At 51.6% G+C, this 26,558-nt stretch overlaps 1 protein-coding gene and 1 non-coding gene across 13 annotated transcripts; both read left to right on the forward strand.

The window, feature by feature from the left end:
- Positions 1 to 259: 259 nt before the first annotated feature.
- CHD3 (chromodomain helicase DNA binding protein 3) lies at positions 260 to 25,807 on the forward strand. Of its 12 annotated transcripts, none has more exons than XM_045570140.1 (40): positions 260 to 560; positions 5,013 to 5,125; positions 5,925 to 6,095; positions 6,322 to 6,446; positions 7,559 to 7,842; positions 8,081 to 8,211; positions 8,368 to 8,518; positions 8,726 to 8,919; positions 9,601 to 9,834; positions 10,020 to 10,223; positions 10,759 to 10,970; positions 11,623 to 11,754; positions 12,127 to 12,226; positions 12,638 to 12,829; positions 12,978 to 13,178; positions 13,547 to 13,684; positions 13,946 to 14,067; positions 14,188 to 14,361; positions 14,478 to 14,619; positions 14,870 to 15,001; positions 15,671 to 15,788; positions 16,000 to 16,124; positions 16,328 to 16,559; positions 16,881 to 17,047; positions 17,505 to 17,682; positions 18,166 to 18,231; positions 18,697 to 18,782; positions 18,935 to 19,068; positions 19,625 to 19,769; positions 19,934 to 20,096; positions 20,190 to 20,311; positions 20,418 to 20,553; positions 20,666 to 20,767; positions 20,946 to 21,077; positions 21,460 to 21,568; positions 21,766 to 21,898; positions 22,201 to 22,442; positions 23,472 to 23,635; positions 23,886 to 24,012; positions 24,512 to 25,807. In XM_045570140.1, exons 1-40 carry the CDS (start codon positions 287 to 289, stop codon positions 24,750 to 24,752), a joined length of 6,348 nt encoding a protein of 2,115 aa, XP_045426096.1. In that variant the 5' UTR covers positions 260 to 286; the 3' UTR covers positions 24,753 to 25,807. The 12 variants fall into 12 exon arrangements, with proteins under 12 accessions (XP_045426096.1, XP_045426102.1, XP_045426097.1 ...); XM_045570146.1 differs by having other exon boundaries at positions 22,201 to 22,396; XM_045570141.1 differs by having other exon boundaries at positions 20,949 to 21,077.
- LOC123621415 lies at positions 19,201 to 19,339 on the forward strand. The gene has a single exon (XR_006729141.1). It is a non-coding gene; the product is annotated as a small Cajal body-specific RNA 21 (non-coding RNA).
- Positions 25,808 to 26,558: the final 751 nt, after the last annotated feature.

Raw genomic sequence — 26,558 nt, forward strand, 5'->3', positions numbered from 1 at the left:
CTTGTTCTCTTGGGAGGAAAGAGAGAAGGGAAAAAAGTCTCTCCTCAATTTTTTCCAAGAAAATTTTTGGGGGTGGTTTGGCCCCCCTCCTCAGACGGCGGCCCCGAGGGTGGGGGTTTTGGAGGGGGGTGGCCAGGGGGTTTTGGGGGCTGGGGGAGGCGGTGAGGAGGAGGACGCCGCCGCCGAAGAGGAGGAGGAGGAGGAGGAGGAGGAGGTGGTGGTGGTAGCGGTGGGGGAGGCGGGCGGGCGGTGGGTGGGGGGGTGGTGGGGGGGCCAGAGCCACAGGATGGCTTCCCCTCTGAGGGACGAGGAGGAGGAGGAGGAGGAGATGGTGGTGTCGGAGGAGGAAGAAGAGGAGGAAGAAGAGGGCGACGAGGAGGAGGAGGAGGTGGAGGCGGCCGACGAGGACGATGAGGAGGACGACGACAAGGGAGTACTCGGACGCGGGCCGGGCCACGACCGGGGCCGCGACCGCCACAGCCCCCCCGGCTGCCACCTCTTCCCGCCGCCGCCGCCGCCGCCGCCGCTACCCCCGCCGCCGCCGCCGCCCCCTCCGCCAGGTAAGCAGCCGCCCCGACTCCCCCCCTAGCCCGAGTGGGAGCCGCGGGCGCGCGAGGCCGGGCGGGGGCGAGGCACCCACCGCGCGGCCGAGCCGAGGCGAATCCGCGGCGCGAATCCGGGGCTCGGGCCCGTCGCCCCGCGGCGGTTCGGGCGGTCCGGGCAGGCGGCGGCGGCAGGGCCGGGCCTCCTCCCCTCCCCCGCTGCACCCCTCCCCCGTCGCCGCTGCCGCTGCCGCCGCCGCCCCGGCTGGAGAGCGCTGGGCGCGAGCTGCGCGCGCGGTCCGGGCCACTCGGTCGCGGCTTTCGGGGGAGGAGGAGGAGGAGATATTTTTTTTACCCTCGGCGGGGAGGGGGTAGGCAGGAAACGGCCAAGGCGAAGCCAGGGCCCCCTCCCTGGCCGAGCGAGGGACCGCGGAGACCCTGGCGGCCGGACGGCGGCGTGGGGGAGGGGTGCGTGGGGGAGGGGCGGCCGCGCGAGTGCCCCTCGGGCTCGGGACCCCTGTGGGGTTGGACTGAAGGAGAGTAGGGGTTCCGCGTGGGGAGCGGACCGCGGCCCTGTTCCCCTTCACTCAGGACTTGGACAAGCAGAAGGGGAACGGTGTCCGTCGGACCCCCCTCCACCCGCGGGGACTTCGGTGCCCGCCAACTGAGGGGCGTGCGGTGGCACGCAGGGGAGGGGTCGTGTGAATGTTTGTGGGCGGCTGATGAGTAGGGGCAGGTGGTGGCCACACTCCACGCAGACCACTTCCTGGAGTAAGACTTGAGCCTGCCCGCTACTCCCCCCAGCTTGCAATGGGGAGAGCAGAGTCTGGGGACCGAGCTGCCCCCAGCCCCACCCCCTTCACCTCGCCTCGGCTCTGGGCTCTTTTGTGTCAAGTGCAGGGGGGGGCCAGTCCACCCCCTCATGACCCCGTCAGTCTGGGGTGGCCGAGCTGCCCAGCTGTGACTCTCACGTGGCTGCCATTCACTGTCACTCACTCTCTGGCTGAAACCACCCACACCCTGACCACGTTAGGGGGCGTGAACTGCCCACCCAGCTGTTCTGCAGCTTGACCATCACTCAGCACCCCTTCCTTGGGATGACAAGTCCCCCGGCAGCACTCTCCAGTGGTGGAGGGGACAGATCACCCTCCTTGTGGAGGGATGGGTGGTCTTTGGGATAGATGAGCATCTGGGTGTCCACATCGCCTGCTTGGGGAATGGAAGGGGACACCCACACCCCCAGGCCTCTGGCTGCCATGCGGCACAAATGCACCAAATTTCAAAACGGCGAACACCCGTCTCTTTGTAAAACTGTCATGTAGATCCGTGTGGCTTATGTGGCAAATGTTCCCGTCTAGCTGAGACAACCTTTGAGGAAGTGCAGGGTGCTTTCTTGTGGGTCGGGGGAAGGATATGTGTCTAATGGAAATTGGATAAAGTCTCCCCGCCCCCCTCCCCAGGCTGTCTGAAAAAGGAAAAAGTTTTGAAGAAGTTATCCCAGAGAGCCCACTGCTTTCGCAGGAGGCAGAAGGAATAAAGGCTTGTGGGGAAGGGGTTGCCTACAGCAGAGGTGCTGAAAATTGGGAAAGAAAGGATGTCAGGTTCTGGCAGGGGGCTGGCAGCTCTCACCTGTTTGTATGGGAACTTGGAGTGTGGTGTTTAGTTGGTTTTGGTCCGGATCTGGGTACATCAAGGGAGCGTGAAAGAACTAAGGTTGAGATGGGTCTTTGTGTCTCTACTCCTCCCCTTTACCCTCTGCTTCTGAATAGACGAGAAGAAACGTCAGATGCTTTTTAAATTTTATATTTGAAATGAAAACCCACCTCTCCTCTCCCCCAGGGCAATTTTCTCTCCTTTTCTTCCTCTAAGTCAAATGAGTGACCCAGATACACCCCCTCAGATGACTTTGTGAGGTAAAACTTTGGGAAAATATTTTTAGCCCGCTCATTATTTCTGTCTACCTAAGTGTGGGGAAAATAACCCTCCTCTAAGGAAATTTATTCAGGCTGCCCTCCCTCATCCTTTTCTAGAATATGCATTTGTACATATGAGAGCTTTCCATTGTTTTCCATTCTGACTGCTTTGATTCTCACCATTTTGTTTTACATTCTTGCCCAAGACCAATTTTATCCCTTCCCCCTCTCTCCAGTCTCCTTACATTGTTAAACGTTTAAAATAATAGCACTCGTGTCGGTGGGGGAAGGGAGCAGGAAGCCAAAAACTCATTTCTTCTCCCTCCCCCTTCTGGCAAGTCTGGAGAAATAATATAACATAATATATAGATGTGATTCCTTGGGGGTGGGGGTGGGGAATGATTGTGGGTGGTGCGGAAAATTCTGGTAGTTTCTTTGCGAAAGGTCTGAAAATACAAACCCACCCCCTGCATGCAGTACGCATGTGCAGCAGACCTATTATGGTGGTTCGTTGTGGGGGAGGGAGGGGAATTTGAGAAAAAATAAATATATGTGTGAGAGATTGATGGTGAGATTAGGAGAAGAGAGGGGCGGGCGGGAGGCGAGGCTTCGGCCGAGGCTCCTCCTGCTTTCTCGACTGCCAGGCTCCGCCCTGCGCCCTCCTCCCTGCGCCTTCCTCCCTCCCCGCCTTCCCGAGATCCGAGCCTGGGATGTGGGAGAGTCTGGGCTCCCGGCCAGCATTGAGTGGCTGCTGAGACCGAGGTTGGGACTTAGATTTGCTTTATTACCCTCTCTTGCCTTTCCTCGCCGTTCTCCGTTTGCCTCTCCCGCCACCGACGTCTGCCCAAGTTCGGGAACCTCGCGCTGGGGCGGGGCGTGGAGTGAAGCAGCCTTCAGATCCCAGGGCTTGTGCCGCACCCCCAGCTGGTGGTGGCCTAGGCCATGTCCCTGATCCTTAGCCAGTTGGCCTGCCCTTGCCAGTGCCGTGGCGGCCTCCGTTTCCATGTTCATGTTAACCGAAGTCCCTGGGGTCAGGGGGAGCCGCTGCTCGGGTATGGCGCCTACTGACTTCCTATTACAATACCTTCCCCCTTTTTATTCCCCTACACACATACTCACACACTCTTAGAGTGTCTTCCTGCTCAAGAGGACACAGAATGCTGGAGTTAAGAGGAAAAGTAACATTGAAAGAAGGAGATGCCCTGATTCTGAGGCAGTAAAAACCAAGGCCTCTGGTGTTAATTGTGGCTAATTTTCTTTTGAGGAAAGAAGGATTATGTGTCCTAGAGCAACAGGCTGAGCCAAGGCTAGGCTTTCCTCTCCTGCAGCAGCTGCCTCTGCCTGAACAAGACAGGTCTGGCTGGTTAGTCTAGTGCTTAGTGGGGGAGGGAGGCGAACCAGGGCTCCAGGGCCCCATGTCTGTGTGGTTCCTCCGCTATGTGGGTAACTCTCTGGCCCACAAGCCACCACAGACTAGCATGGGTCACAGAGAATGAGGTGGGGGGACATCAGGGAAGAACCTGCCTAGGGCCGTCTGATAGAGACATCTGGAGAGAAAGCCAGGGACCTAGCCCTGCTGAAGCAGGTACAGGCCGCCCTCTGGATTTGTGCTCCAAAATGTGTGTGTAGATGCATGCATTTGAGAAAGCTGATGCTAAATGTGTTTCCCTGTGCCTATGTCTTTGGTTGGGTCTACCATACTGTGTGTATATGAATGGGTCAGGATGTTGGGGACAAATTTGGAGGTGGGGGGTGAGACCAGGGAACAAAGGGTATGGCTCCTAAATTCTGAAAGGGAGCAGGGATATAGAAATAGATTTGAGAGCAGATTCCAGGCTACTTGGCAGGAAGAATTGTGGAGACTTTTTTCCTGTAGGATTAGGGTATGATGAAGGAGGCAGACACTGTGATCCTGTGGGCAAGAAGTGAAAATGACTAGCTGAGGAATTTCTTTTCCTGCAGGACTGTGTTGGGGTGACAGGATGCCTGGTGATTATCCGAGGAAATGTAAACAGAGGCCTCCCTCTTGGCAAAAAGGATGTCAGGGCCCCAGGGTGTTAGTGTGAGAACCCAGGTGTCCACCTTTGGCTCTCCCTTCTCAGCATCTGGCCTAGGGAGCTGCCAGCTTGTGTCTCCCCACTCCAAGTGCTGGGGTCAGGCCAGGCCAGCAGCTGGGCATGGCTTCCCCAGTTCCTGGGCAGGATGCCAGCTGGCGAAGTGAGGTGGAAGGCAGGAGGAGCCCTGGCGGCGACTGAAAGGACCTGCCACAGTCAGAGCCTGTGGCCTAGAGCCTGGTCCCTTGTTAGTAGGAGGGAAGAGAAGGGAGTGGTTTGGCTGCTCATCCTTTCTGACCCCTGACCTCCCATTCAGAACCAGAGCATCCCAGAGTACTCGAAATACTCTCTGTTTGCATCCAGTGAAGGGAGGCAGGGTTTGGAGGAGTTAATGTCTGAGTTCCTAGAGAGTGGGAACTGAGGAGATGGGGAAGGGGGCAGTCATGGGCCTCAGAGATGGGGAATGTAGAGGCTTAGGTTTTCTGGTGCTTTCTCCTCCAAAGATAAAGATGACATTCGGCTGCTACCTTCAGCATTGGGTGTGAAGAAGAGAAAACGAGGACCCAAGAAGCAGAAAGAGAACAAGCCAGGAAAACCCCGAAAACGCAAGAAGCGTGTAAGTGTCAAGAATTCCTAACTTGGCTGGGCATGGTGGCTCACGCCTGTAATCCTAGGATTCTGGGAGGCTAAGGCAGGAGGATCACTTGAGGCCAGGAGTTCGAGACCAGCCTTAGCAAGAGTGAGACCCTGTCTCTACGAAAAATAGAAAAATTAGCCAGCCGTGGTAGTGTGTGCCTATAGTCCAGCTACTTGGGAGGCTGAAGCAGGAGGATCACTTGAGACCAGGAGTTTGAGGTTGTAGTGAGCTAGATTGTGCCACTGCACTCTAGCTGGTGTGACAGGAGATTCTGTCTCACCAAAAAAAAAAAAAAAAGGCTTCCTAACTCGACAGTAAGGCTCATAAGGCCTACATTCTCAGAGACCTACCTTTCCTCTGGTCGTGATTACAGGGTGGAAGGTGTGTCCTAAAGCCAGGGAGGCTTGACCCCCACTCTCACAGGCCATTGGCCTGTTATCTCACAGATCTGGGACCCTAATTTAACTCATTACAACCTAGTGAAGAGCCCAGTTGTCAATGTGACTTGCCTTAGCACCAAAGAGAAGCAGTTGAAAGCACAGGCTCTGGAGGAGGAATGCGTGAATTCAGAACTTAGCAGTCCCCTGTCTTCCTGGGCCATTTATTTAGTTCTCTGTGCCTCAGTTTCCTTGTCTGTAAAAAGTGAATAAAAATAGATTAGTTACTATCTCATAGGATTGTTGTGAAGATTAAAAGAGATAAAATATGTTATTTGCTAAGAACAGTTCCTGGCACATGGTAAGGATGAATAAATGTTATTTTTATTTTTCTTTCTTAGGACAGTGAGGAGGAATTTGGCTCGGAACGAGATGAATACCGGGAGAAGTCAGAAAGTGGGGGTAGTGAATATGGAACTGGACCAGGTCGGAAGCGAAGACGGAAGCACCGAGAAAAAAAGGAGAAGAAGACAAAGCGGCGGAAAAAAGGGGAGGGAGACGGGGGGCAAAAGGTGAGTAGAATTAGAGTGTGAGGGTGAGAAATCCACATTAAAGATAGGCATGAGAAGAGAGGGAAAGCCCCAGAAACTATAGTTTGTGAGGGATGGGGATTGGCCTGGATATGGAGCGCAAAGCACGAAAGCCCAGGGAAGCTGGATCGTAGGTAGAGGCATGTGTGAGGGCCCCAGAATAGGGGCTGGAGGAGCACCCACCTCACTGAAGCCCCCTCTCTCCCAGCAGGTGGAACAAAAGTCATCAGCAACTCTGCTTCTGACCTGGGGCCTGGAGGATGTGGAACATGTGTTCTCTGAGGAGGATTACCACACACTCACCAACTACAAAGCCTTTAGCCAGTTCATGAGGTACGGTAGGACTGAGGAATACTCTAGAATAGACACTTAATTTTAGGGAGGCCCTAGTCTCTTTGGAATCTGATGAGAGCTAAGAAACTGCTCTCCAGAGAAATTCACTTACATGCAAAATTCTACACATAATTTCAGGGAGCTCCTGGACTCCTAAGGACCCAAGGATCCCAGTTAGAAACTCTTCACTTAGGGGAGATCGTGATTCCAGTGCTAAGTTAGAAAACTCTCTAGCAACAGAATAAAGTGAGGACAGGATATAGTGAGCCGTCCCCTGCTCCAGCAGGTCCATCTTCTCCATGGCTTCTCTCTAGACTGGACCTGAGAGATACCATCAGTGTTCTTGAACTTTTTTTGCTCAGTTATCATGGTCCTCTGCCCTGTCACCTCCTTAGGCCCTGGTAATAATGAACATTGTGTTGCTGGCAGCAGGACCTGAGCTTCAGTGGCTCTTGAAGGAGGGTAGAGAGTAGTAGAGTAGAGAATGGTGGAGATGTCTTTGGGGGGAGGCATTTTAACACAGCAGTTCTGTGCCCTGGAGGCAGCTGCTGAGGTTCAGGTCCTGGTGTCATCTTGGGGAAGTTAAATTTAACTTCTTTGATCCTCCATTTCCTTTTTTGTAAAATAGGAATAATAATAGTCTATATATCATGGAAGTCTGTGGAGATTTGGTGGAATAATGAATGGAAAGCCTAGTACAGTCACTGCCTGGCCCCTTCAGGGCCCAAGGAACTCACCAGTAAAATGCAGAGAATCATAATAATTTAGGATTACTGTGAGGCTGAAGTAAGATATAACGTATACGAAAGTAGTTTTATGAACTGTAAAGTAGGGTGCAAAAGTATTTTTATAGGCGTTATACTTTTTTGTTTGCTTTTTTCTTTTTTACCTTTTGTGCTTTTAATTTTTTTCTAATCTTTATGCTTTTTAAAAACTTCCTGATTTTTTAAACTTCTTTTTATTAATTTGTTTTTTTAAAATGGATGTTTTTCTTAATAGGACATATTCTCACCACCCAGGAATCCCAGCATGTACATAGACTTAATTGATGAGATGGCAGTGTTCCCAGACCATCTGTGAAGGGTCTGAGTTTTCTGCTTCTATATTTACAGGCCCCTAATTGCTAAGAAGAATCCTAAGATCCCAATGTCTAAGATGATGACCATCCTTGGGGCCAAGTGGAGAGAGTTCAGCGCCAACAACCCCTTCAAGGGGTCAGCAGCTGCTGTGGCAGCAGCAGCAGCAGCAGCAGCAGCAGCTGTAGCTGAGCAGGTGTCAGCTGCTGTCTCATCGGCCACCCCCATAGCACCTTCAGGACCCCCTGTCCTTCCACCACCCCCTGCTGCTGATATCCAGCCCCCACCCATCCGAAGAGCCAAAACCAAAGAGGGCAAAGGTAGGGAACCTCTCCTTCTAACAACTGTCACCCAGCCTTCTATACTGCATGTATTCAAATTATAGTCTAGATCTCTTGCCTTCCTAGCCGTGATTGCTGGAGAAGAAATGCTTTCCAGGAAGTGTGTCTTAGTGAAACCCTAGCCGGCAGAGGAGTCCAGAGGCCCCTGTGACCTCTATTGTTACAGGATGTGTCAGGACCCCTGCTTTTTCTCCCTTCACCCCCACTCCTCATTCAGGTCCAGGCCATAAGAGGAGGAGTAAGAGCCCCCGAGTGCCTGACGGACGCAAGAAGCTTCGGGGAAAGAAGATGGCACCACTCAAAATCAAACTAGGGCTGCTGGGTGGCAAGAGGAAGAAGGGAGGCTCAGTGAGTGACCCCTGCCCTGTCTGCTAAACACCGGGGGGTCAAGGGCTGGGGTCCAGAGATAGGGGTCCATGAGGGCAACTGGAGCAGGAAGCCAAAGGCCTGGAGAGGGGAGTGGAATCAAGTCTGTCTTGCTGACAGCCATGGGGCTATGGGCAGTATGTTTTTCAGAGTGACGAGGGCCCCGAACCAGAGGCTGAGGAGTCAGACCTGGACAGTGGCAGTGTCCACAGTGCCTCAGGCCGGCCTGATGGCCCTGTCCGTGTCAAAAAACTAAAGAGAGGCCGGCCAGGAAGGAAGAAGAAAAAGGGTAAGGGATATTGGCTGTGTGTGATGTTGTCAGTCTGCCTTCTTCTCATTCCTTTGTTGTCTTTCTTATTTTCAATTTTGACTTTTCTATTCAACCCTTCTCTCTCTCTTTTACTTTTTCTCTCTCTCCCTCCCCATTCCGCCTAATCTCTACCTCTTACTCTTCCCTCACCCCCATTCCGTTTGCCTCCACTGGGGTATATGACAGTCCTGGGCTGTCCTGCAGTGCCCGGGGAGGAGGAGGTTGATGGCTACGAGACGGATCACCAGGACTACTGTGAGGTGTGCCAGCAGGGTGGGGAAATTATTCTGTGCGACACCTGCCCTCGTGCCTACCACCTCGTCTGCCTTGATCCTGAGCTTGACCGGGCTCCTGAGGGCAAATGGAGCTGCCCCCACTGTGTAAGTACCTGGTGCCCAGAGTCTTATGGCTCTCAGGACCTACCTATTCGTCTCTCTCCTCCTTGGTTTCAGTTATCCTCTTCCTGCCCCTAGATGTCTGGGCTTATCAGCAGCAGATGTTCAAGTGTCCAGAATCCTAGTTTGTTCCTTTCTCCTATCCCTTTGCCTCAGAATCAAAATTTTTGGAAACTGGGGTGTCCTGTTCCTTAGTTCCCACCACTCTTCTCTGTACTTGTAAGATTCCGGTGTCCTATCTTTGCTTGTATCTTCCAGTCTCACTCCTTATCTCTTTCTTTCTTTTCTTTTTTTTTTTCCTTGAGACAGAGTCTCTCTCTGTTGCCTGGGCTAGAGTGCCATGGCATCAACCCAGCTCACAGCAACCTCAAACTCCTGGGCTCAAGCAATCCTTCTGGCTCAGCCTTCCCAAATAGCTGGGACTACAGGCATGTGCCACCATGCCCGGCTAATTTTTTCTATATATTTTTAGCTGTCCAGATCATTTCTTTCTATTTTTTAGTAGAGACGGGGTCTCACTCTTGTTCAGGCTGGTCTCGAACTCCTGACCTCGAGCGATCCTCCCGCCTCGGCCTCCCAGAGTGTTAGGATCACAGGCGTGAGCCACCACGCCCGGCCCTTATCTCTTTCTTCCATCTGTCTCTGTGTCTGTCCTTGGCCTCCCAGGAGAAGGAAGGGGTACAGTGGGAGGCCAAGGAAGAGGACGAAGAATACGAAGAGGAGGGAGAAGAAGAAGGGGAGAAGGAAGAAGAGGACGATCACATGGAGTACTGCCGTGTGTGCAAGGATGGCGGGGAGCTCCTGTGCTGTGATGCTTGCATCTCCTCCTACCACATTCATTGTCTGAACCCTCCCCTGCCTGACATCCCCAATGGTGAATGGCTGTGTCCCCGATGCACAGTGAGTGGAATCATCTCCTCCTGGGTGTTTACTGTCAGGCCCAACCCCCCCAGCCATCACTGGGGCCCAAATGTCCAGCTATTCCTTTCTCTGCTCTCCCCCACCCTTGTGGGACCGCTATCCTCTAATCTAATGATGGGTTCTTTGTGCCTCTTTCTTCCTTCTTGTATATGTCCATCCCAAAGTGCCCTGTGCTGAAGGGTCGTGTGCAGAAGATCCTGCATTGGCGGTGGGGAGAGCCACCTGTGGCAGTGCCAGCCCCTCAACAGACAGATGGGGATCCTGATGTCCCACCCCCCCGTCCCCTTCAAGGCAGATCGGAGCGAGAGTTCTTTGTCAAGTGGGTAGGACTGTCCTACTGGCACTGCTCCTGGGCCAAGGAGCTTCAGGTACAAGGTCCTCTCCTTTTCCTCTCCCTGTGACTCTCTGCTCCCTGCCATTCTCACTGTCTTACCCCTCTGTTCTCGGGGCTTTAATACCTTTTGTGTTGCCTATCATTTCAGGTCTCTGGTCCTCATACCCTACCTACTTGTTTAGTTTCCATATATGATTCTCTTGGTCTCCAGTCCTCTTTCTCAATCTCCATTAGCTTTGTTTCCTTAGATGTAACATAGACTTTCTTAAGTTTATCTCTTTCCTTCTCTCTCTTTTTTCATGTTTTATCAATATCCTCTATCTTAATAATAACCCCATTCCCTGCCCCCTTTTCCTCATTTCAGCCCCACCCAGCCCCTGTCTTCTGACTCTGTTACATCTGTTTGATTTTGTTTACTCTCCTGCTTTGGCCTTTACCGATTTGTCTCTCATCCAGCCTCTGTCATAGCTCCCTTTCCCCATCCCACTGCCCCTGCTGGCCTCTTCCCTCTTCCCTGTTATCCTCTCTGGATATTGGGACTATCTCTACCTCTTTCCTCTGTGCATCAGCTGGAGATTTTCCATTTGGTAATGTACCGAAACTACCAGCGAAAGAATGACATGGATGAGCCTCCACCCCTGGACTATGGCTCTGGGGAGGATGACGGGAAGAGTGACAAGCGCAAGGTGAAAGATCCACACTATGCTGAGATGGAGGAGAAGTACTATCGCTTTGGCATCAAGCCAGAGTGGATGACTGTCCACCGTATCATCAACCACAGGTGAATCCTTGGTCTGTGGGAAGGCTGACCTGGGATATGACACTGTTCTTATTGTGGTGATGGCCCCATGTTAGCATTTGTTTGTTGATTAACCAAATTATTGATCTAGCCTTGATAACTCCTGCTGGCGCTTCAACCCTTCTGGCCTTGTTTCCTCCAGGAGGACGGGAGAAACCAGGAGAAAAGTCCAGCCCAGCACTGCCCCTTTTGTCCTTACCTCCTCTAATCTCGAGTAGCATAAGACATGGCACATGAGTCTGGGGATGGGGACATGAAAGCAAACCATGAGAAACGTGATTCATCCAGACCATTGTTTTGAGTATTTCTTCTTCATAGTACTTATTATTGCCTAACATTATATTTGTTTATTTCAATGCTGCCTTCCCCAGTAGAGTATGAGTTCCATGAGGAAAATACTGGCTGGGTGAACAAATGATACTGGAATGTTTTATAATAGATTTTTAGGATGCCATCCTGAAAAGGCTAGCATAGTACTTCAACCATTGTAAACTCTCTTCTAGCAGCCCACCATTGGGGGTTAGGTGACAAATTCTGCATGTTTGCTAATAATTGCATTTATCAGGCCTACTTTATGTTTTTGATCAATGTTGTTTTTCTCCTCCTGCTCTTCCTCTTGGCCTCCTCCCCCCAGTGTGGATAAAAAGGGGAATTACCACTATCTGGTGAAGTGGAGGGACTTGCCATATGACCAGTCCACCTGGGAAGAAGATGAAATGAACATCCCTGAATATGAAGACCATAAGCAAAGCTACTGGAGACATCGGTGAGGGAGAGAGGTCATGGATCAGTGGGTGTCTGAGGCTGGTGGCATGAAAGCTAAACCTCCAGCATGAAGTAGGGACGGATCCAATCTAGAGTTTAGGGCAGTGGCAGCCTGGGCTGAGTGCTTTGGAGTGGTAAAGAGACAGTGGAAGAAATGGAAATAAGATCTGCTCTGTAATGGGTAAGAGGATGCTCAGGAGCAGGGAGGGTTGCCTCTTGAGGTAAAATCCAAACGGCAAGGGTTAAGAGTCTGGAAGAAAAGAAATGTGAGAAAATCTAGGTTATGGACAGTGGGAGGTAGGTCTGGAATGGGTTAAGAAAAGAAAAGGGGGCATCCCAAGGACCAGGCCTCATTTAGATCCTCTTTTTCCAGAGAACTAATTATGGGGGAAGACCCTGCCCAGCCCCGCAAATATAAGAAGAAGAAGAAGGAGCTGCAGGGTGATGGACCTCCCAGTTCTCCTACTAACGATGTGAGTCCTCTCAGTTGGCCTTTCTCCTGTTTCTGGAACCATGGTAATTGAAGATTTCCTGGGGTTTATTGACAGAACTCCCAGAGTTTCAACAAGCTCTTTGAACAGTGTAGCTCTTCCTTTAGCATTCAGCCTTGCCCCAAGAGTGGCTAACAATTTTGGCATAAGAGTGAGAGAGCCACTAGAGATAGCCCACTTGGGGCTCTTTCACCATCTAGCCCTTCCCCACGGTGCTGCTGGGTATTGTTTTAAGGAATGAGGGGGAGGGACTAAAGACTAGAACTTTCATAAACTCAGGTCATAGTAGAGGGAATTGTAGTCCAACCTGGTATCAGTGCCAGGGAGGAAGAGACCAATACCAGAGAAGCTGCTGACTGTTCCCTTAAGCTTTCTGACTTCTTGACTCTGCAGCCTACAGTGAAATACGAGACTCAGCCACGGTTTATCACAGCCACTGGAGGCACACTGCACATGTATCAGCTGGAGGGGCTGAACTGGCTACGCTTCTCATGGGCCCAGGGCACTGACACCATTCTGGCTGATGAGATGGGGCTGGGCAAGACCATACAAACCATCGTCTTCCTCTACTCGCTCTATAAGGAGGTGCTAGATTCTAGCCCCTGATGGGGATAGCTGGGCTGAGGCCTAGCCTGGACTAGGGGAGTGGGGAGGGTAGAGGGGTGTGGCAGGCAGGGGACTGGGGTATACAACCTCAAGCCTGACTAATGGGTCCCCCACCCTTGATTCCCAGGGCCACACAAAAGGTCCCTTCCTGGTGAGTGCCCCACTCTCCACCATCATTAACTGGGAGCGGGAGTTCCAGATGTGGGCACCCAAGTTCTATGTGGTGACATACACGGGTGACAAAGACAGCCGGGCCATTATTCGTGAGAATGAGTTCTCCTTTGAGGACAATGCCATCAAAGGTGGCAAGAAAGCTTTTAAGATGAAGGTAAGCCCCTCTACCTCATCTCTAGGAGCCTCAGAACTGTCATTTCTTTGCCCCAACTAGGAATTCAGTTCCTTTATTCCCCCTTTTCCCTCCCTTCTTCCACCTGTCCTTGCACCTCTGCACTCCCATCCTAGGGATATGGCAGGTACTCCCAGGGGTATACTTGGGTCTGTCAGTAGTGGACATGGGGATGGAAGTTTGGGGCTGTGGTCAGTAATCCCTGCTTACAGTTGAAGTTGGAGGACAGAATAAGTGGCTCCCTTTGGGACTCACAGCCAGGACGAGGTGTCTGAGTGAAGAATGGAGGCTGGGTGCACAGGTGCATGGGTGTCAGGTAGCAGCCAAGTGGGCAACGGTTGTGTTGGCAGAGGGAGGCACAGGTGAAGTTCCATGTTCTCCTGACATCATATGAGCTGATCACCATCGACCAAGCAGCACTTGGCTCCATCTGCTGGGCCTGTCTTGTGGTAGATGAAGCCCATCGACTCAAAAACAACCAGTCCAAGGTGAGTGAGATTCCTAGACCTGAGAAACTTGGGGCTGTGGACTCCCACTTACCCTGGTCCTTAAAGTTCTGGGGACTTCCTGCAGTTTGGGAGGCAGGGTCCCTGGGAACCTCTGGGGAGAAGTCCAAGTTAGAAGAGGGAGAGAAGCAGGGGTTTGGGGCCTCTGATTCTGAGGGAAATGAGAGCAGGGGGCAGGAAAGGTCGATGCTGTGGGTTAACCACTTGCCCCTTTCTCCTGCCTTTCCTTGCCCCATCTTCTAGTTTTTCAGGGTCCTCAATGGCTATAAGATAGATCATAAGTTGCTGCTGACAGGGACCCCACTGCAGAATAATCTGGAGGAGCTCTTCCATCTGTTGAACTTCCTCACTCCAGAGAGGTTTAAGTAAGTGGAGTGGCTAAAATGATCTGGTGGAGGATTAATCTGAGGTGGAGAATAGAGCCTGAGATCAAGGGCAAAGAACTCGACAACCCGTTCACTTCCTTTTCTTCTTCTGGCTATTAGTAACTTGGAGGGCTTCCTGGAGGAGTTTGCTGACATATCCAAAGAGGACCAGATTAAGAAACTGCATGATTTGCTGGGGCCACACATGCTGCGGAGGCTCAAGGCGGACGTCTTTAAGAACATGCCAGCCAAAACAGAGCTCATTGTTCGAGTAGAGCTGAGCCCCATGCAGAAGTGAGATGCAAGGCGGACTGGACTAGGGATTGGGGATTTGGTGGCAGCTTTCCAAGTGCAATATTGTAATTGCTTCCTTTATTATGTCTCTTCTGTACCCCCATCCTGGCTTTTAGGAAATACTACAAGTACATCTTGACTCGAAATTTTGAGGCCTTGAATTCTCGAGGCGGTGGGAACCAAGTGTCTTTGCTTAACATCATGATGGACCTTAAGAAGTGCTGCAACCATCCATACCTCTTTCCTGTGGCTGCTATGGTAGATACAAAGAGCAGGGAACTGATCAAATGCCTGGTTCTCAGCATTTAGGTGGGGGCCTAGGGGGTGGTGTTGAGCCCTAGGGGTGGGGTGGGGCTGGGCTGGGAGGCCAGCAATTACATCCCTGAGAGGAGTAGGAATTGGAAAGGCTTGGAAGCTAGATTTGGGCATCTGGCTTTCTAGGCATGGTAAGAACATGGGGACGTGTTTCCTGACCCTCTCCTCTTCCTTATTCTTTGCTTATTTTCAGGAGTCCCCAAAACTCCCCAGTGGGGCTTATGAGGGTGGGGCACTTATTAAGTCATCTGGGAAGCTCATGCTGCTGCAGAAGATGTTGCGGAAGCTGAAGGAGCAAGGGCACAGAGTACTCATCTTCTCGCAGGTAACCCATCGCCTTGACTCTCTCTTTATATCTGCTTTCTGTTCCCTCTCCTTACCTTCCAGACTTTAATTCCTTACCTCCTTCCTGTTGCTGCTCTGGTATGATAGATAAGGAGGTTCCACCTATAAGAGTTTCTGGTATAGCTAGTTCATTCTTGGCCTCTGATCCCTGTTCTTAAATCTGTTGGAAGTTTTAGTCCAGCTCCTTTTAAGATGACTGGGGGAAGGGTGTGGGTTAGCCGTTTGCCTCCTCCTGGGGGTCTCTGGGACTGGTACTATTTCTTAACCTTATGGGAGGGTGAGGGGCTCAGATCCTTTGGAAATTTGATTAAAGCTATGGGTCCATTCTCCAGAAGACTGCACATACAATTTTATAATTTTATACAAATTTTCAGACTGTTTCTAGATTTCCCTGAAAACTTTTCATGGGTCTCAGAGGAGAACCTCTGCCATAAGAGAAATGATCTTAAATCAAGAGAGTGTGGCAAGAATATGGAATAATGAGGATCCTGGGGAGTAGGGGAATAGGTGTCTTAAGGGAGCTTAAGACAGGGCTGAGGTTCAAGTGTAAGGATCGGGGTAGAGTTAGAGTGAAGGGATAGTTAGAATAGACAGGCCATCCCATTGACTCGTCATTCTAGACTCCTTCCTTTTCTCTTTCTTGTTCTAGATGACCAAAATGTTAGACTTGCTAGAGGACTTTTTAGACTACGAAGGCTACAAATATGAGCGCATTGATGGTGGCATCACTGGTGCCCTAAGGCAGGAGGCCATCGATCGGTTCAATGGTGAGGGGGAGATGCCTTGGTCCCTGGTAGGTATGGGAGGCCCAAGGAATCTGTGCTAGGTCCCTGGTATGGGAGGGGGACTGGTGTGGATATTGAACACCTAGGCTTTGAGTTGGGGCCATGGTTGTTTGTAGTCAGGGAACATCTAGGATCAGATAGACAGAACTACTGGGTACGAGAAAAACCTGATCTCCTAACTCTCACTTCCTAGCTCCTGGGGCCCAACAATTCTGCTTCCTCCTGTCCACCCGAGCTGGGGGCCTGGGCATCAATCTGGCCACTGCTGACACTGTCATCATCTTTGATTCTGACTGGAACCCCCATAATGACATCCAGGTGGGAATTTACATCCTGGAACTCCTGCGCCACTTAGCAAGCAGATGTGGGATCACGGAGGAGGGGGCTGTTCTCTGGGGTCAGATATAAACCTCTTCAGGGAGAGAAGAAGACCCTTTTATGCCAGCTTTCTTGCCCAAGTATGTGGGCAGCTTCTTCCCTGCCACTTCTCTGGCCCACCCCCACTCTCTCCCACCTTGCAGGCCTTCAGCCGGGCTCATCGGATCGGCCAGGCCAACAAAGTGATGATTTACCGGTTTGTGACTCGAGCGTCAGTGGAAGAGCGAATCACACAAGTGGCCAAGAGAAAGATGATGCTGACACACCTGGTGGTGCGGCCTGGCCTGGGCTCCAAGGCAGGCTCCATGTCCAAGCAGGAGCTTGACGACATCCTCAAATTTGGCACTGAGGAGCTGTTTAAGGATGAAAATGAAGGTGAGAACCTTTTTTGCAGCTCCATGGGAGCAAGCCCTTGCTCTCTCACAAGCACTGTTCTTCTCCGCCCCCTGGAGTGGGGGACGGGGGAGGAACTCTTATCTACAGCCTTTGAAGAAGAGCTTTCTTTTCAGTAGTTCTTGGAGGAAGGTTGGCCTCTTTGCTTGCCTGCAGGGTTACAACAAAAAACCCTCAACATTGGCTCCCAGGGAAAGAGCCTTCTCCAGCGCTCCCATGAAAAGGAAGCAGAGTAGAGGCTTTCCTCCAGCCTTTCTAAGTTGTGCTTAAGGTTGGAACCCAGATTTCCCTTTTGTTCACCAGGGGAGAACAAGGAGGAGGACAGCAGTGTGATTCACTATGACAATGAGGCCATCGCTCGGCTGTTGGACCGGAATCAGGATGCAACTGAGGACACCGATGTGCAGAACATGAACGAGTATCTGAGCTCCTTCAAGGTGGCACAGTATGTCGTGCGGGAAGAAGACAAGGTGAGAGGCTTTGGGGCCAGACACGGTCTATCCCTGAAGGGCAGTGTCCTTTACTGGGCTTTAAAATAGGAGAGTCCCCCTTCATTCTTATTTTTTATTTGTTTTCTTACCCTAATACCCAGCAAAGAGCAGTAGTGGACCTCAAATGACTTCTTAGTCCAACAGAGACTTAGGCACAGAAAGTATTGGTAAACATACAAGGGTACTTTCTGAGTCAGTGCAGGAGAAATGCAGAAGGGATTAGAGGAGAGATTTAGAGAAGAGGGCAAGAACAAGGAGGAGAAGCATATTGCAGTTAAGAGATACGGAAAATATGCAATGTCCAGAAAATTTACGCAGAGTTAAGATCTAGGACCAATGAGACTGGATTCAGCTGAGACAGGAGACTAGGAATTTTATTGTGGCAGAAGGACTGGCGAAGAAGGAGGCTGCCAGCATTAATTCTGCTGTCCTTCAGATTGAGGAAATCGAGCGAGAGATTATCAAGCAGGAGGAGAATGTGGATCCTGACTACTGGGAGAAGCTTCTAAGGCATCACTACGAACAACAGCAGGAAGACCTAGCCCGGAATCTAGGCAAAGGCAAGCGGGTTCGCAAGCAAGTTAACTACAATGATGCTGCTCAGGAGGACCAAGGTGAGGACTGCCCCAGATGCAAGAAGTGAAAAGGGAAGAAGTGATGAGGCTTGGAGGCTGGGGCTATTTAGAGGAAAAGAGAGAGGCCTAGAGGTCAGAGCCTTCCCCTGCTAAAAGAGAGAGCTCAGGTATGGTCATTAGAAACTGCCTGGAGACCAGGTGGGTTTACAGGTGACTTAAACTATCTGGTGGTTGCAGAGGGATCCTGTGGACACCCAGGGGTCATTGCTTAGAATAGGATCAGTAGGAGTCAGGGTGGCAGAACAAGAGGTGCTCAGAGACTGAAGGTGGGTGGTGGGTAGAGATGGTTCAGGACACATGGCTCTACAGTCAGACTGCAGGCAGTGATCCAGCAACCATTGGAAGGTCCAAGGCCACAGTAGAGGTAGATGAGTCTTCCAGGGAGGAATCCAGGCAGGAAGAGCCACAGCACAGGCTTATCCAGATAGTCCTCACTGACCACTGAGCCCTCTGTCCTTACAGATAACCAGTCAGAATATTCTGTGGGGTCAGAGGAGGAGGATGAAGACTTCGATGAACGTCCTGAAGGTGGCATCTGTTTTCCTGACTCTACCTCAGCTCTTCCCATTTCATTTCCCAGTTTCCTTTAAGCCCACTGTTTTTATACAAATAAAAAATGCCTTGTTTTTTTGGAAAAACTAAAGATTGGAAATAAGGGGAAAGGAAGAAATGTTCATAATCTCTCCACTCTTAAAATTTGGAGTGTATAACCACATAGGCTTCAATGCCTAGGTCAAGAAAGTTTACATCATTTTACATTCCCACTGGTAATCTTGCCTGTGTCAAATATTTGCTATTCATTTTTAAATATGACTTGATACTTTTTAGGATCACTGGGTTAGTAGTTCTGGAAGTGCTTGGAAAAGAATTAGAAGTGCCTCAAACATGACACAGGCCATTCTTGTGTTCTGTGTCTTGTGGGAATGGGGTGTTGAGGGAGGACTGGTGCTTACAGGAGATGGATCAACTAACCGGTGTCAACCCCACCCTCAGGGCGTCGACAGTCAAAGAGGCAGCTCCGGAATGAAAAGGATAAGCCACTGCCTCCACTTCTGGCCCGAGTTGGGGGCAACATCGAGGTGAGAGTTGGACCCAGACCTCTCTCAGTGCTCTAAGGAGAGAATGAGGGTTAGGGGTTGGAAATTGGGGCCTGGGTCACTGATGACAGAAAGAACCAAGACCTGTAACTCCCTAGACATTCATCACCACTGCTTCTTTGCCCCACCCTCAGGTGTTGGGATTCAACACTCGTCAGCGGAAGGCTTTCCTCAACGCTGTGATGCGCTGGGGGATGCCGCCACAGGATGCCTTCACCACACAGTGGCTGGTGCGGGACCTGAGGGGCAAGACTGAGAAGGAGTTTAAGTGAGTGTGGGTGATATGGAGCCGAGTTGGATGCAAGGGCAAGAGCTTTGGGTGTTACTTTTTTCCTCTTGGCCGCCATATGATGTGACCTTACTCAACTGATCATCACCCTCTCTGCCATACAATGCCTCCTGGCTTGGTTTCCTGGGGGGTGGACTCAGCCTACTCTACCTCCTCTCAGCTGAGCCTAGAGTAGAGGGGCCAGGCATCCTCTCCTGGGGAGAGGCGTTTACGTAAGGAGCCTCGCCTGGGCTGTCCTAGCCTCACATTTACTTGGCCACGATAACCTGGCAGGTGGAGCTGGTGAAAAGGATGAAGAGCTAACTGATGGGGCCCAGGAATGAAGTACCCAGAGCAAGGAGACAGGAAAGACAGGGGAGAGGCCATTGGGGCAGTTACAGTTTAAAGGGCTGGTAACAGAGTGAAAGGCCCAGGGGAGCCCTGGAGCACCTGGGGAGTTTGGGGTTTAGGGGTTCAGTAATCCCTGTGCCTCTGTCACTGCTCTGTACCCCTTCTAAGGCTCCCCTCACCCTCCTCTCACTCCCATGCTCCTTAGGGCCTATGTGTCTTTGTTCATGCGCCATCTTTGTGAACCTGGGGCAGACGGCTCTGAAACCTTTGCTGATGGGGTCCCTCGGGAGGGACTGAGTCGCCAGCAGGTGTTGACCCGCATTGGAGTCATGTCTCTCGTCAAGAAGAAGGTATCAGTCTTCCTCACACCCAAATAATCAAGCTGGCCACTTAGGCTCTGTCCTTCCTTTCCCTTCTGTTCCTGAGTTCTGGACTCATGGTGGTGCAAGACAGAGGGGACCAGGGCTTCCTGCGTGTCCAGTGCCTGGAGCAGACCCCCATCTCTCTACCGCAGGTACAGGAGTTTGAGCACATCAATGGGCGCTGGTCAATGCCGGAGCTGATGCCTGACCCCAGTGCCGACTCCAAGCGTTCTTCCAGAGCTTCCTCTCCTACCAAAACGTCCCCCACCACTCCTGAGGCTTCTGCTACCAACAGTCCCTGCACCTCTAAACCTGGTAATCAGGAGTCAGAATGATGGGAGAGACAAAAATGGGGTCAGAAGTCAGGGTAGGGAAACCTCTGCCTTCCTCACTCTGCCCTCCCTGCAGCTACTCCAGCTCCAAGTGAGAAGGGAGAGGGCCTAAGGACACCTCTTGAGAAGGAGGAAGCTGAAAACCAGGAGGAGAAGCCAGAGAAGAATAGCAAAATTGGGGAGAAGATGGAGACAGAGGTGTGTGGCTCACCTGGCTTCCCCCAGGGAGGAGTAGTGGAGGGATCTTGAATGCCAGGGGCCTGGGAGCCCTCTGGCTTATCCTGACTCCCTTGTCCTCTTCTAGGCTGATGTCCCCAGCCCAGCCCCATCTCTTGGGGAGCGTCTGGAGCCAAGGAAGATTCCTCTAGAGGATGAGTTGCCAGGGGTACCTGGAGAGATGGAGCCTGAACCTGGGTACCGAGGGGACAGAGAGAAGTCAGGTAGGTGCATGGTCTTAGGGATGATGGGGGATTAGAATATGGGGGTTCTATTTTCTGGGGTCAGGGGATGAGGGTGACATCCTCCCTTCCTATCCCCTACCCCCTCCCACAGCCACAGAATCGACGCCAGGAGAAAGGGGGGAGGAGAAGCCGTTGGATGGACAGGAGCACAGGGAGAGGCCGGAGGGGGAAGCAGGGGATTTGGGCAAGAGAGGTAATGGGTGGAAGGAATGGACCCCTGGGTCCGAGAGGGCATCAGGGGAGGTGGAGTCTGGGGGAGCGAATGCTTGGGTCCTGGGTGGGTAGCTGCTCAGTACAGTACAGGTAGTAAGTAATCTTGGGGCCTGGAAGTAGACTGTCCTGAGTCGTGAGCTTTGCCCAATCTGTCCTAGCAGAAGATGTAAAAGGTGACCGGGAGCTTCGACCAGGGCCTCCTCGAGACGAGCCACGGTCCAATGGGCGACGCGAGGAGAAGACAGAGAAGCCCCGGTTCATGTTCAATATTGCAGATGGTGGTTTCACAGGTGGGGAGAGTTCTTGCTGCTCTCTGTTCCTCAATGGGGTTTGCTCACCCTTGTGGGGTTTCTCATTTTGCCTGAGGCTTCCTGCTACCTTTAATTCCAAGTAACTTCCAATGAAGTGGTGCATGCTCTTATCCTTGCTGTAAATCTTTAAGTGTACCTCCTAATGCCAGAGCTGTTTCTAATTCCACCTTTATTCTTAATCCTAACTTGAACCTTGTTCACAACTAATTCCATTCCTAACCCCTAGCTTCACCTTTACGCATTCTTCTTACGGAGCTCTTAGTACTCTTCCATTATTGTTTCCCCGTCTCTACCTGTCTTTTGGGCTGGGTATGGTTTACGAACCCCTGATGCCCTCTTCTGTCTGCTGCCCTCTTTTCAGAGCTTCACACACTATGGCAGAATGAGGAACGGGCAGCTATTTCCTCGGGGAAACTCAATGAAATCTGGCACCGAAGACATGACTATTGGCTTCTGGCTGGGATTGTCCTGTATCCTTTGATACAAATACAAGAAGGAAAATGTTCTCTCAACCTGGAAAGGGGAGAACTATAGTGAAGATAAGTTCACATCCAGGGAAGGGGTGTTCATGCCATACTTCAGGGAGATCAGGCCAAAGGGAAGAAGTGTTTGCAGCCAAGCCCATCCCTGTTAAATTCCTTGATGGTCCCCTTTCCTTCATCGGCAGCCATGGCTATGCACGGTGGCAAGACATCCAGAATGATGCTCAGTTTGCCATTATCAACGAGCCATTTAAAACTGAAGCCAACAAGGGAAACTTTCTGGAGATGAAAAATAAGTTCCTGGCCCGGAGGTTCAAGGTGGGAATAAGGGAGGAGAGGAACAGAATTGTAGAAGGGCTTGGTTGGAAGTGAGACTAGACCTGGTTAGAACCTAGGGAAGAAAGTTGAGGCAATGCTTGAGGCCAAGACCAAAGTGTAACCTTGTGTTTGAGACTCTGGTCAGGGTCAGGGTTGATGCTGGGTTGTAGTTGGTGTGGAGCTGGGGTGCTCTGGGCCAGCAGTGAGGGCAGGGTGGGTCTCCAGTGCTGTGTCTGTCCCCTCCTTCGCTTACCCACTGCTGGCAGAGCCCTGTGTCCAACCCCCAATCCCTGGTCCCTCAGCTCCTGGAGCAGGCGCTGGTGATCGAGGAGCAGCTGCGGCGGGCGGCCTACCTGAACCTGTCACAGGAGCCGGCGCACCCCGCCATGGCCCTCCACGCCCGCTTCGCCGAGGCCGAGTGCCTGGCCGAGAGCCACCAGCACCTCTCCAAGGAGTCGCTGGCGGGGAACAAGCCGGCCAACGCCGTCCTGCACAAGGGTAAGGGCCGCGGCGGCCCCGCGCGGGGGAGGGCCCACAACGCTGCGTAAGTCTTCACCCCGCACCCCTCAAAATCTTCCCCCCAACCCTTTTACCCTCTGAACCACCCCCCTCTGACCTCTAACCCCGCCCCTGACCTACTTGACACCCCCTTGGTTTTTAGCCTCTAGGACTTCTGCAAGCCAACCCAATACTATCCATGCCTGATAGTATTCACATCAGTCCCCAATAAAGAGACCTCCCCAGACTCCATGACCCCCCCACACAGTGGGACCTCTTCACTGGCAGTGGAATTGCACACCTGCCATACTGCTAGCACCGTCCAATTCGGGGCCTTGGCCTATGTATATGCCACAAAAATCCTTGGCTGTGATTCCACAAATCACATTCCCTCACATCTCATTCACCCCATGAGGCAGAAACTACCACCCATCTGACCTTCTGACCCTACCCTACAAAACTTCCCTTTGACCTTCAACCCTTCCTCCCATCCCCTCTTACCTTGATAATGATAGATGAAATCCCAGAGCCCTCTAACCATCTAATCCTGTCTGATGTAGTGACTGACTCCTGGCCCCTTTGATCCCTGTTCTAATTCCTTGAATCCGTAATACTGACCTTCTAACCTCCCTCTCCCCTTACGTATTAAAACCTTGATTCCTTAAAGCTTTGATACCACTTACCACCTCCCATGCCTCCTATTTCCTCCCTATCATCCCCAACCCTAAACCTGGCTCTTCCAGTATGGGATGTTCTGACGACTCCCCGCCCCCATGTTTTCCAATATCCTCTCCTCTCTCCCTTTTCTCCATATTCCCTTTTCCTTACTTCCTTCTCTCCATCTGTCCTCTGTGGTGATCTGGTCTCTCTCTTTTCCTGACACTTTTTCTTTTCCTCTGAGTTGCTTCCTTTTTTTGTCTACTTCTGTCACTTTCTTGGTCTCTGGTTCTTTGATGTCTGTGTCCTCTTCTTTTTCTGACTATGTCTGTCCATCTGACTCCTCTCTTTTCCTGGCTCCATCTCTCTCTTTCCCTGTCTTTCTCTTGCCCTTCTTTCTCCGTGGCCCGGGCCCCAGTTCTGAACCAGCTGGAGGAGTTGCTGAGCGACATGAAGGCGGACGTGACCCGCCTGCCAGCCACGCTGTCCCGAATACCCCCCATCGCAGCCCGCCTTCAGATGTCCGAGCGCAGCATCCTCAGCCGGCTGGCCAGCAAGGGCACGGAGCCTCACCCCACACCGGTAACCCTCTTTCCCCCTAACTCGTTTTCCCTGTTGGTGTTCTTCCTGCACACATATAAACACTTCCACCAGAATCCTATACAATGTGGAAAAACAACTTGATAGAACACAGTCTGCATCCTTGAGTGAGTCTCCCTGCCTGTATGTTACATCCTCAGTAGTTCTGGAGTGTGGCTCATAATGTCTCCCCTACAGCTTTCTCTCACAGACTGTGGACTAACTCTTAACTTCAACTTGCTCTCTATTCCAGGCCTTCCCCCCGGGTCCCTACGCTACACCTCCAGGGTACGGGGTGGCGTTCAGCACCGCACCCATAGGGGCCCTGGCCGCCGCAGGCGCCAATTACAGCCAGATGCCTGCAGGGTCCTTCATCACAGGTCAGCTGGTGGTTTCCTACTCCCAGCTTCTCCCTCTCCTCCTTTGCCAAGCTTCATCCCTGCTCAGCTGCCCTTTCACTGCTCCAGTCCAACTCATGTCCTTGGCCATATCTAGTGTTTTATGGAAGAGAATTATTCTGGGCTTTGTTCTTCCCATCCCTTTCTTAAACCCTCTTCTATCCCCATTGTCAAAACCTCCTCCAGGGTTTTAGTGGTTTTCTGGTTTGGTATCTTCTACCCAAGCCTCCTCCATCTGGGTTACTTCAAAGAAAAGTGAATATGAAATCAGAAGGGGTATAGTGAGAGTTAGAACATGTTCAGTCATGTGGTACAAAGTGGAATCTCAGAGAGAGGGGTTCATCCTGGTCTTCCCACCCAAAATTACCTGGGACAACAGGAAGTGGCAGGAGGTGACCTAAAAGTGAGAATATAGTATTGCCAGAAAGTGATGTTTGGGAGTGATGTGGGATTGACCTTTCCTTACCCCCTTCCCAAACAGCCGCCACCAACGGCCCTCCAGTGCTGGTGAAGAAGGAGAAGGAAATGGTGGGGGCCTTGGTGTCAGACGGGCTGGATCGGAAGGAGCCCCGAGCCGGGGAGGTGATCTGTATAGACGACTGACTGGATCCCAGGCCTGCCTTTCACCCAGGCCCCGTCCTCGAGGCCGACCCCCAGCTCAGGCTCTGGGGCCTGCTGCCAACCCTCCACCTTCCCCACCCCTTGGGTCACCGCTGGGCTAGGAGCCCCTTTGCCCCTCTCTACAGTTCCTCTCTTCAAGAAGGGCCCTTTGTCTTTCTCCACTCCCATGCACCTTTCCCACCAAGCTTTGAAGACTGTGCTGGTGAGAAGAGGTCTGGGTGGGAGATGGTTAGCAGGGTCTTCCAAGTACTTTTACCCACTGCCCCCCACCGAATATACACAGCTTCCCAATAAATGGTTGTGGGGAGGAAAGAGGTGGAGCCTCCCCAGTCTTTTTTCCTGCAATATCAGCTCCATCTCCTGCAGAAATGGGGGATTAGCCTTGCCTGGCCTTTAGGACTTTATGGGGAAAAGAGCTTTGAAGAGAGGAGGTGGACTTTTAGAGAGGGATGAAATTGAGCTCTGGGAGGGAAGAAGGGAAGAGAAGGGGTGGCTGCATGTTACCTTCCCCTACCTCTCCCCATATGGAGGGTGGAGCAGTTACCAAGAAGGGAGTCAATTGCTGTTCAGCCTCAGAATAAAGGCGCCATTCACTGGCTCAGTTACCTCCTGTGTACCAGCATCTTGTGTTGGGAATCTTTTCCCCTCTCCCTAGGGACCAAGCACCACCCCTACAAAAAGAGTAATGGTTGGGCGATACTCCCTCAAGCCAAAGAGGAGCTCCCCAACCTGTTCTAGGAACCCAGGTAACCTAGAAGGGTGGGAGAGAATACAGCAGGCCAGACATGGAGGAAGCCCCCAGCTCTGGGTCTTAGTCCCTGGAGGACTTCTACCTTCCCTCTTCATGGCCTGGATACAGACTAAATTTGAGTAGGTCAGGCAGGGGGCCTAGTCAGGGCCTTGGGACCTACCTTGCCTTTGGGACCAGAGTAAAATAGTGGAGCGCAGGCTAGGGAGAGGTGGGCACATCTCCCTTCCCAGGAGGGGCCGGGGAGAGTGGCAGTTTGCATGGCGAACCCCCCACTTCCTCTTCACAGCCCCTTCACTTTCTAGCTGCCCCATTCCTAGTCTCTCTTCACACCCACTACTGGTCTGTCCTGATCCCCTCTTCTGTATCAGGTTTATTGGTTGTACATATAAATTATACTTTCCTTTCTGTGTGCTCTGTTATTTTTGACTGGGGGGAGTTCTTGTTGCGGGGAGGGATAAGAAGCATTGTTGCTTTCTGCCATTTCATATTATTCATCTTTTTCTTTTTTAAAAATCTTGTGACTTTGTCCTTTTCTTCATTTTTATCTCTTAGATCATTCACTAAAACTGAGGCTTTTTTCACAACCCTAGCCACGTGATGCGCTGTGTAGAGATGGAGGGTGAGCAGCAAATACCTATGTGGCCGCCAGAGAACGGGACTTACTGGGCAGAAGTGTAGTGGGAGGAGTACTGCCTTTCAGCCACCCTTTTGATCATCCTTTTCTCCTTCAAATTGCTTAGTTCCCCTCAGAGTCAGTAGAGGTCACTACAGCTCCACAGGTTCAGTTCCAATATGAAGCAGAGGCACACACTTTTATTAAGGAATTGAGGGCCAAACCTGCGTAACTTGCCAAAAGATTTGAACTGCTAGACACGTCCTTGACATTTATTGTTCACTAACAGAGCTTCTCAGAGGCTGAAAGAAGCCACTATATATTTTTTTAAAAAGATATAAATCCAACAAATATTTATTGAGTACATACTATACATTAATACTGCTGTTGGCCCTGGAGATAAAACAGTCACAAGTCAGTCACTGCTCCCATAGAGCTTACACTCCAGTGGGGGACACCCACAAAACATGAAATATCAGAAAATGAAAAAAGTAAAAATAAAACAGTGTTATGTTAGCAAAGGATGGGGGAAGGGGCTCTGCT

The sequence above is a fragment of the Lemur catta genome, chromosome 15 (genome assembly GCF_020740605.2).
Source record: "Lemur catta isolate mLemCat1 chromosome 15, mLemCat1.pri, whole genome shotgun sequence".
In the NCBI taxonomy this organism is placed as follows: Eukaryota; Metazoa; Chordata; class Mammalia; order Primates; family Lemuridae; genus Lemur; species Lemur catta.

Bases quoted from the DNA above. Each gene is read 5' to 3' on its own strand.
- CHD3 (XM_045570140.1), top strand. From the start codon at position 287: ATGGCTTCCCCTCTGAGGGACGAGGAGGAGGAGGAGGAGGAGATGGTG. The intron at 7,843-8,080 runs GTAGGGAACCTC...CTCCTCATTCAG, and splicing joins CAAAACCAAAGAGGGCAAAG to GTCCAGGCCATAAGAGGAGG. The intron at 14,620-14,869 runs GTAGATACAAAG...GCTTATTTTCAG, and splicing joins TCTTTCCTGTGGCTGCTATG to GAGTCCCCAAAACTCCCCAG.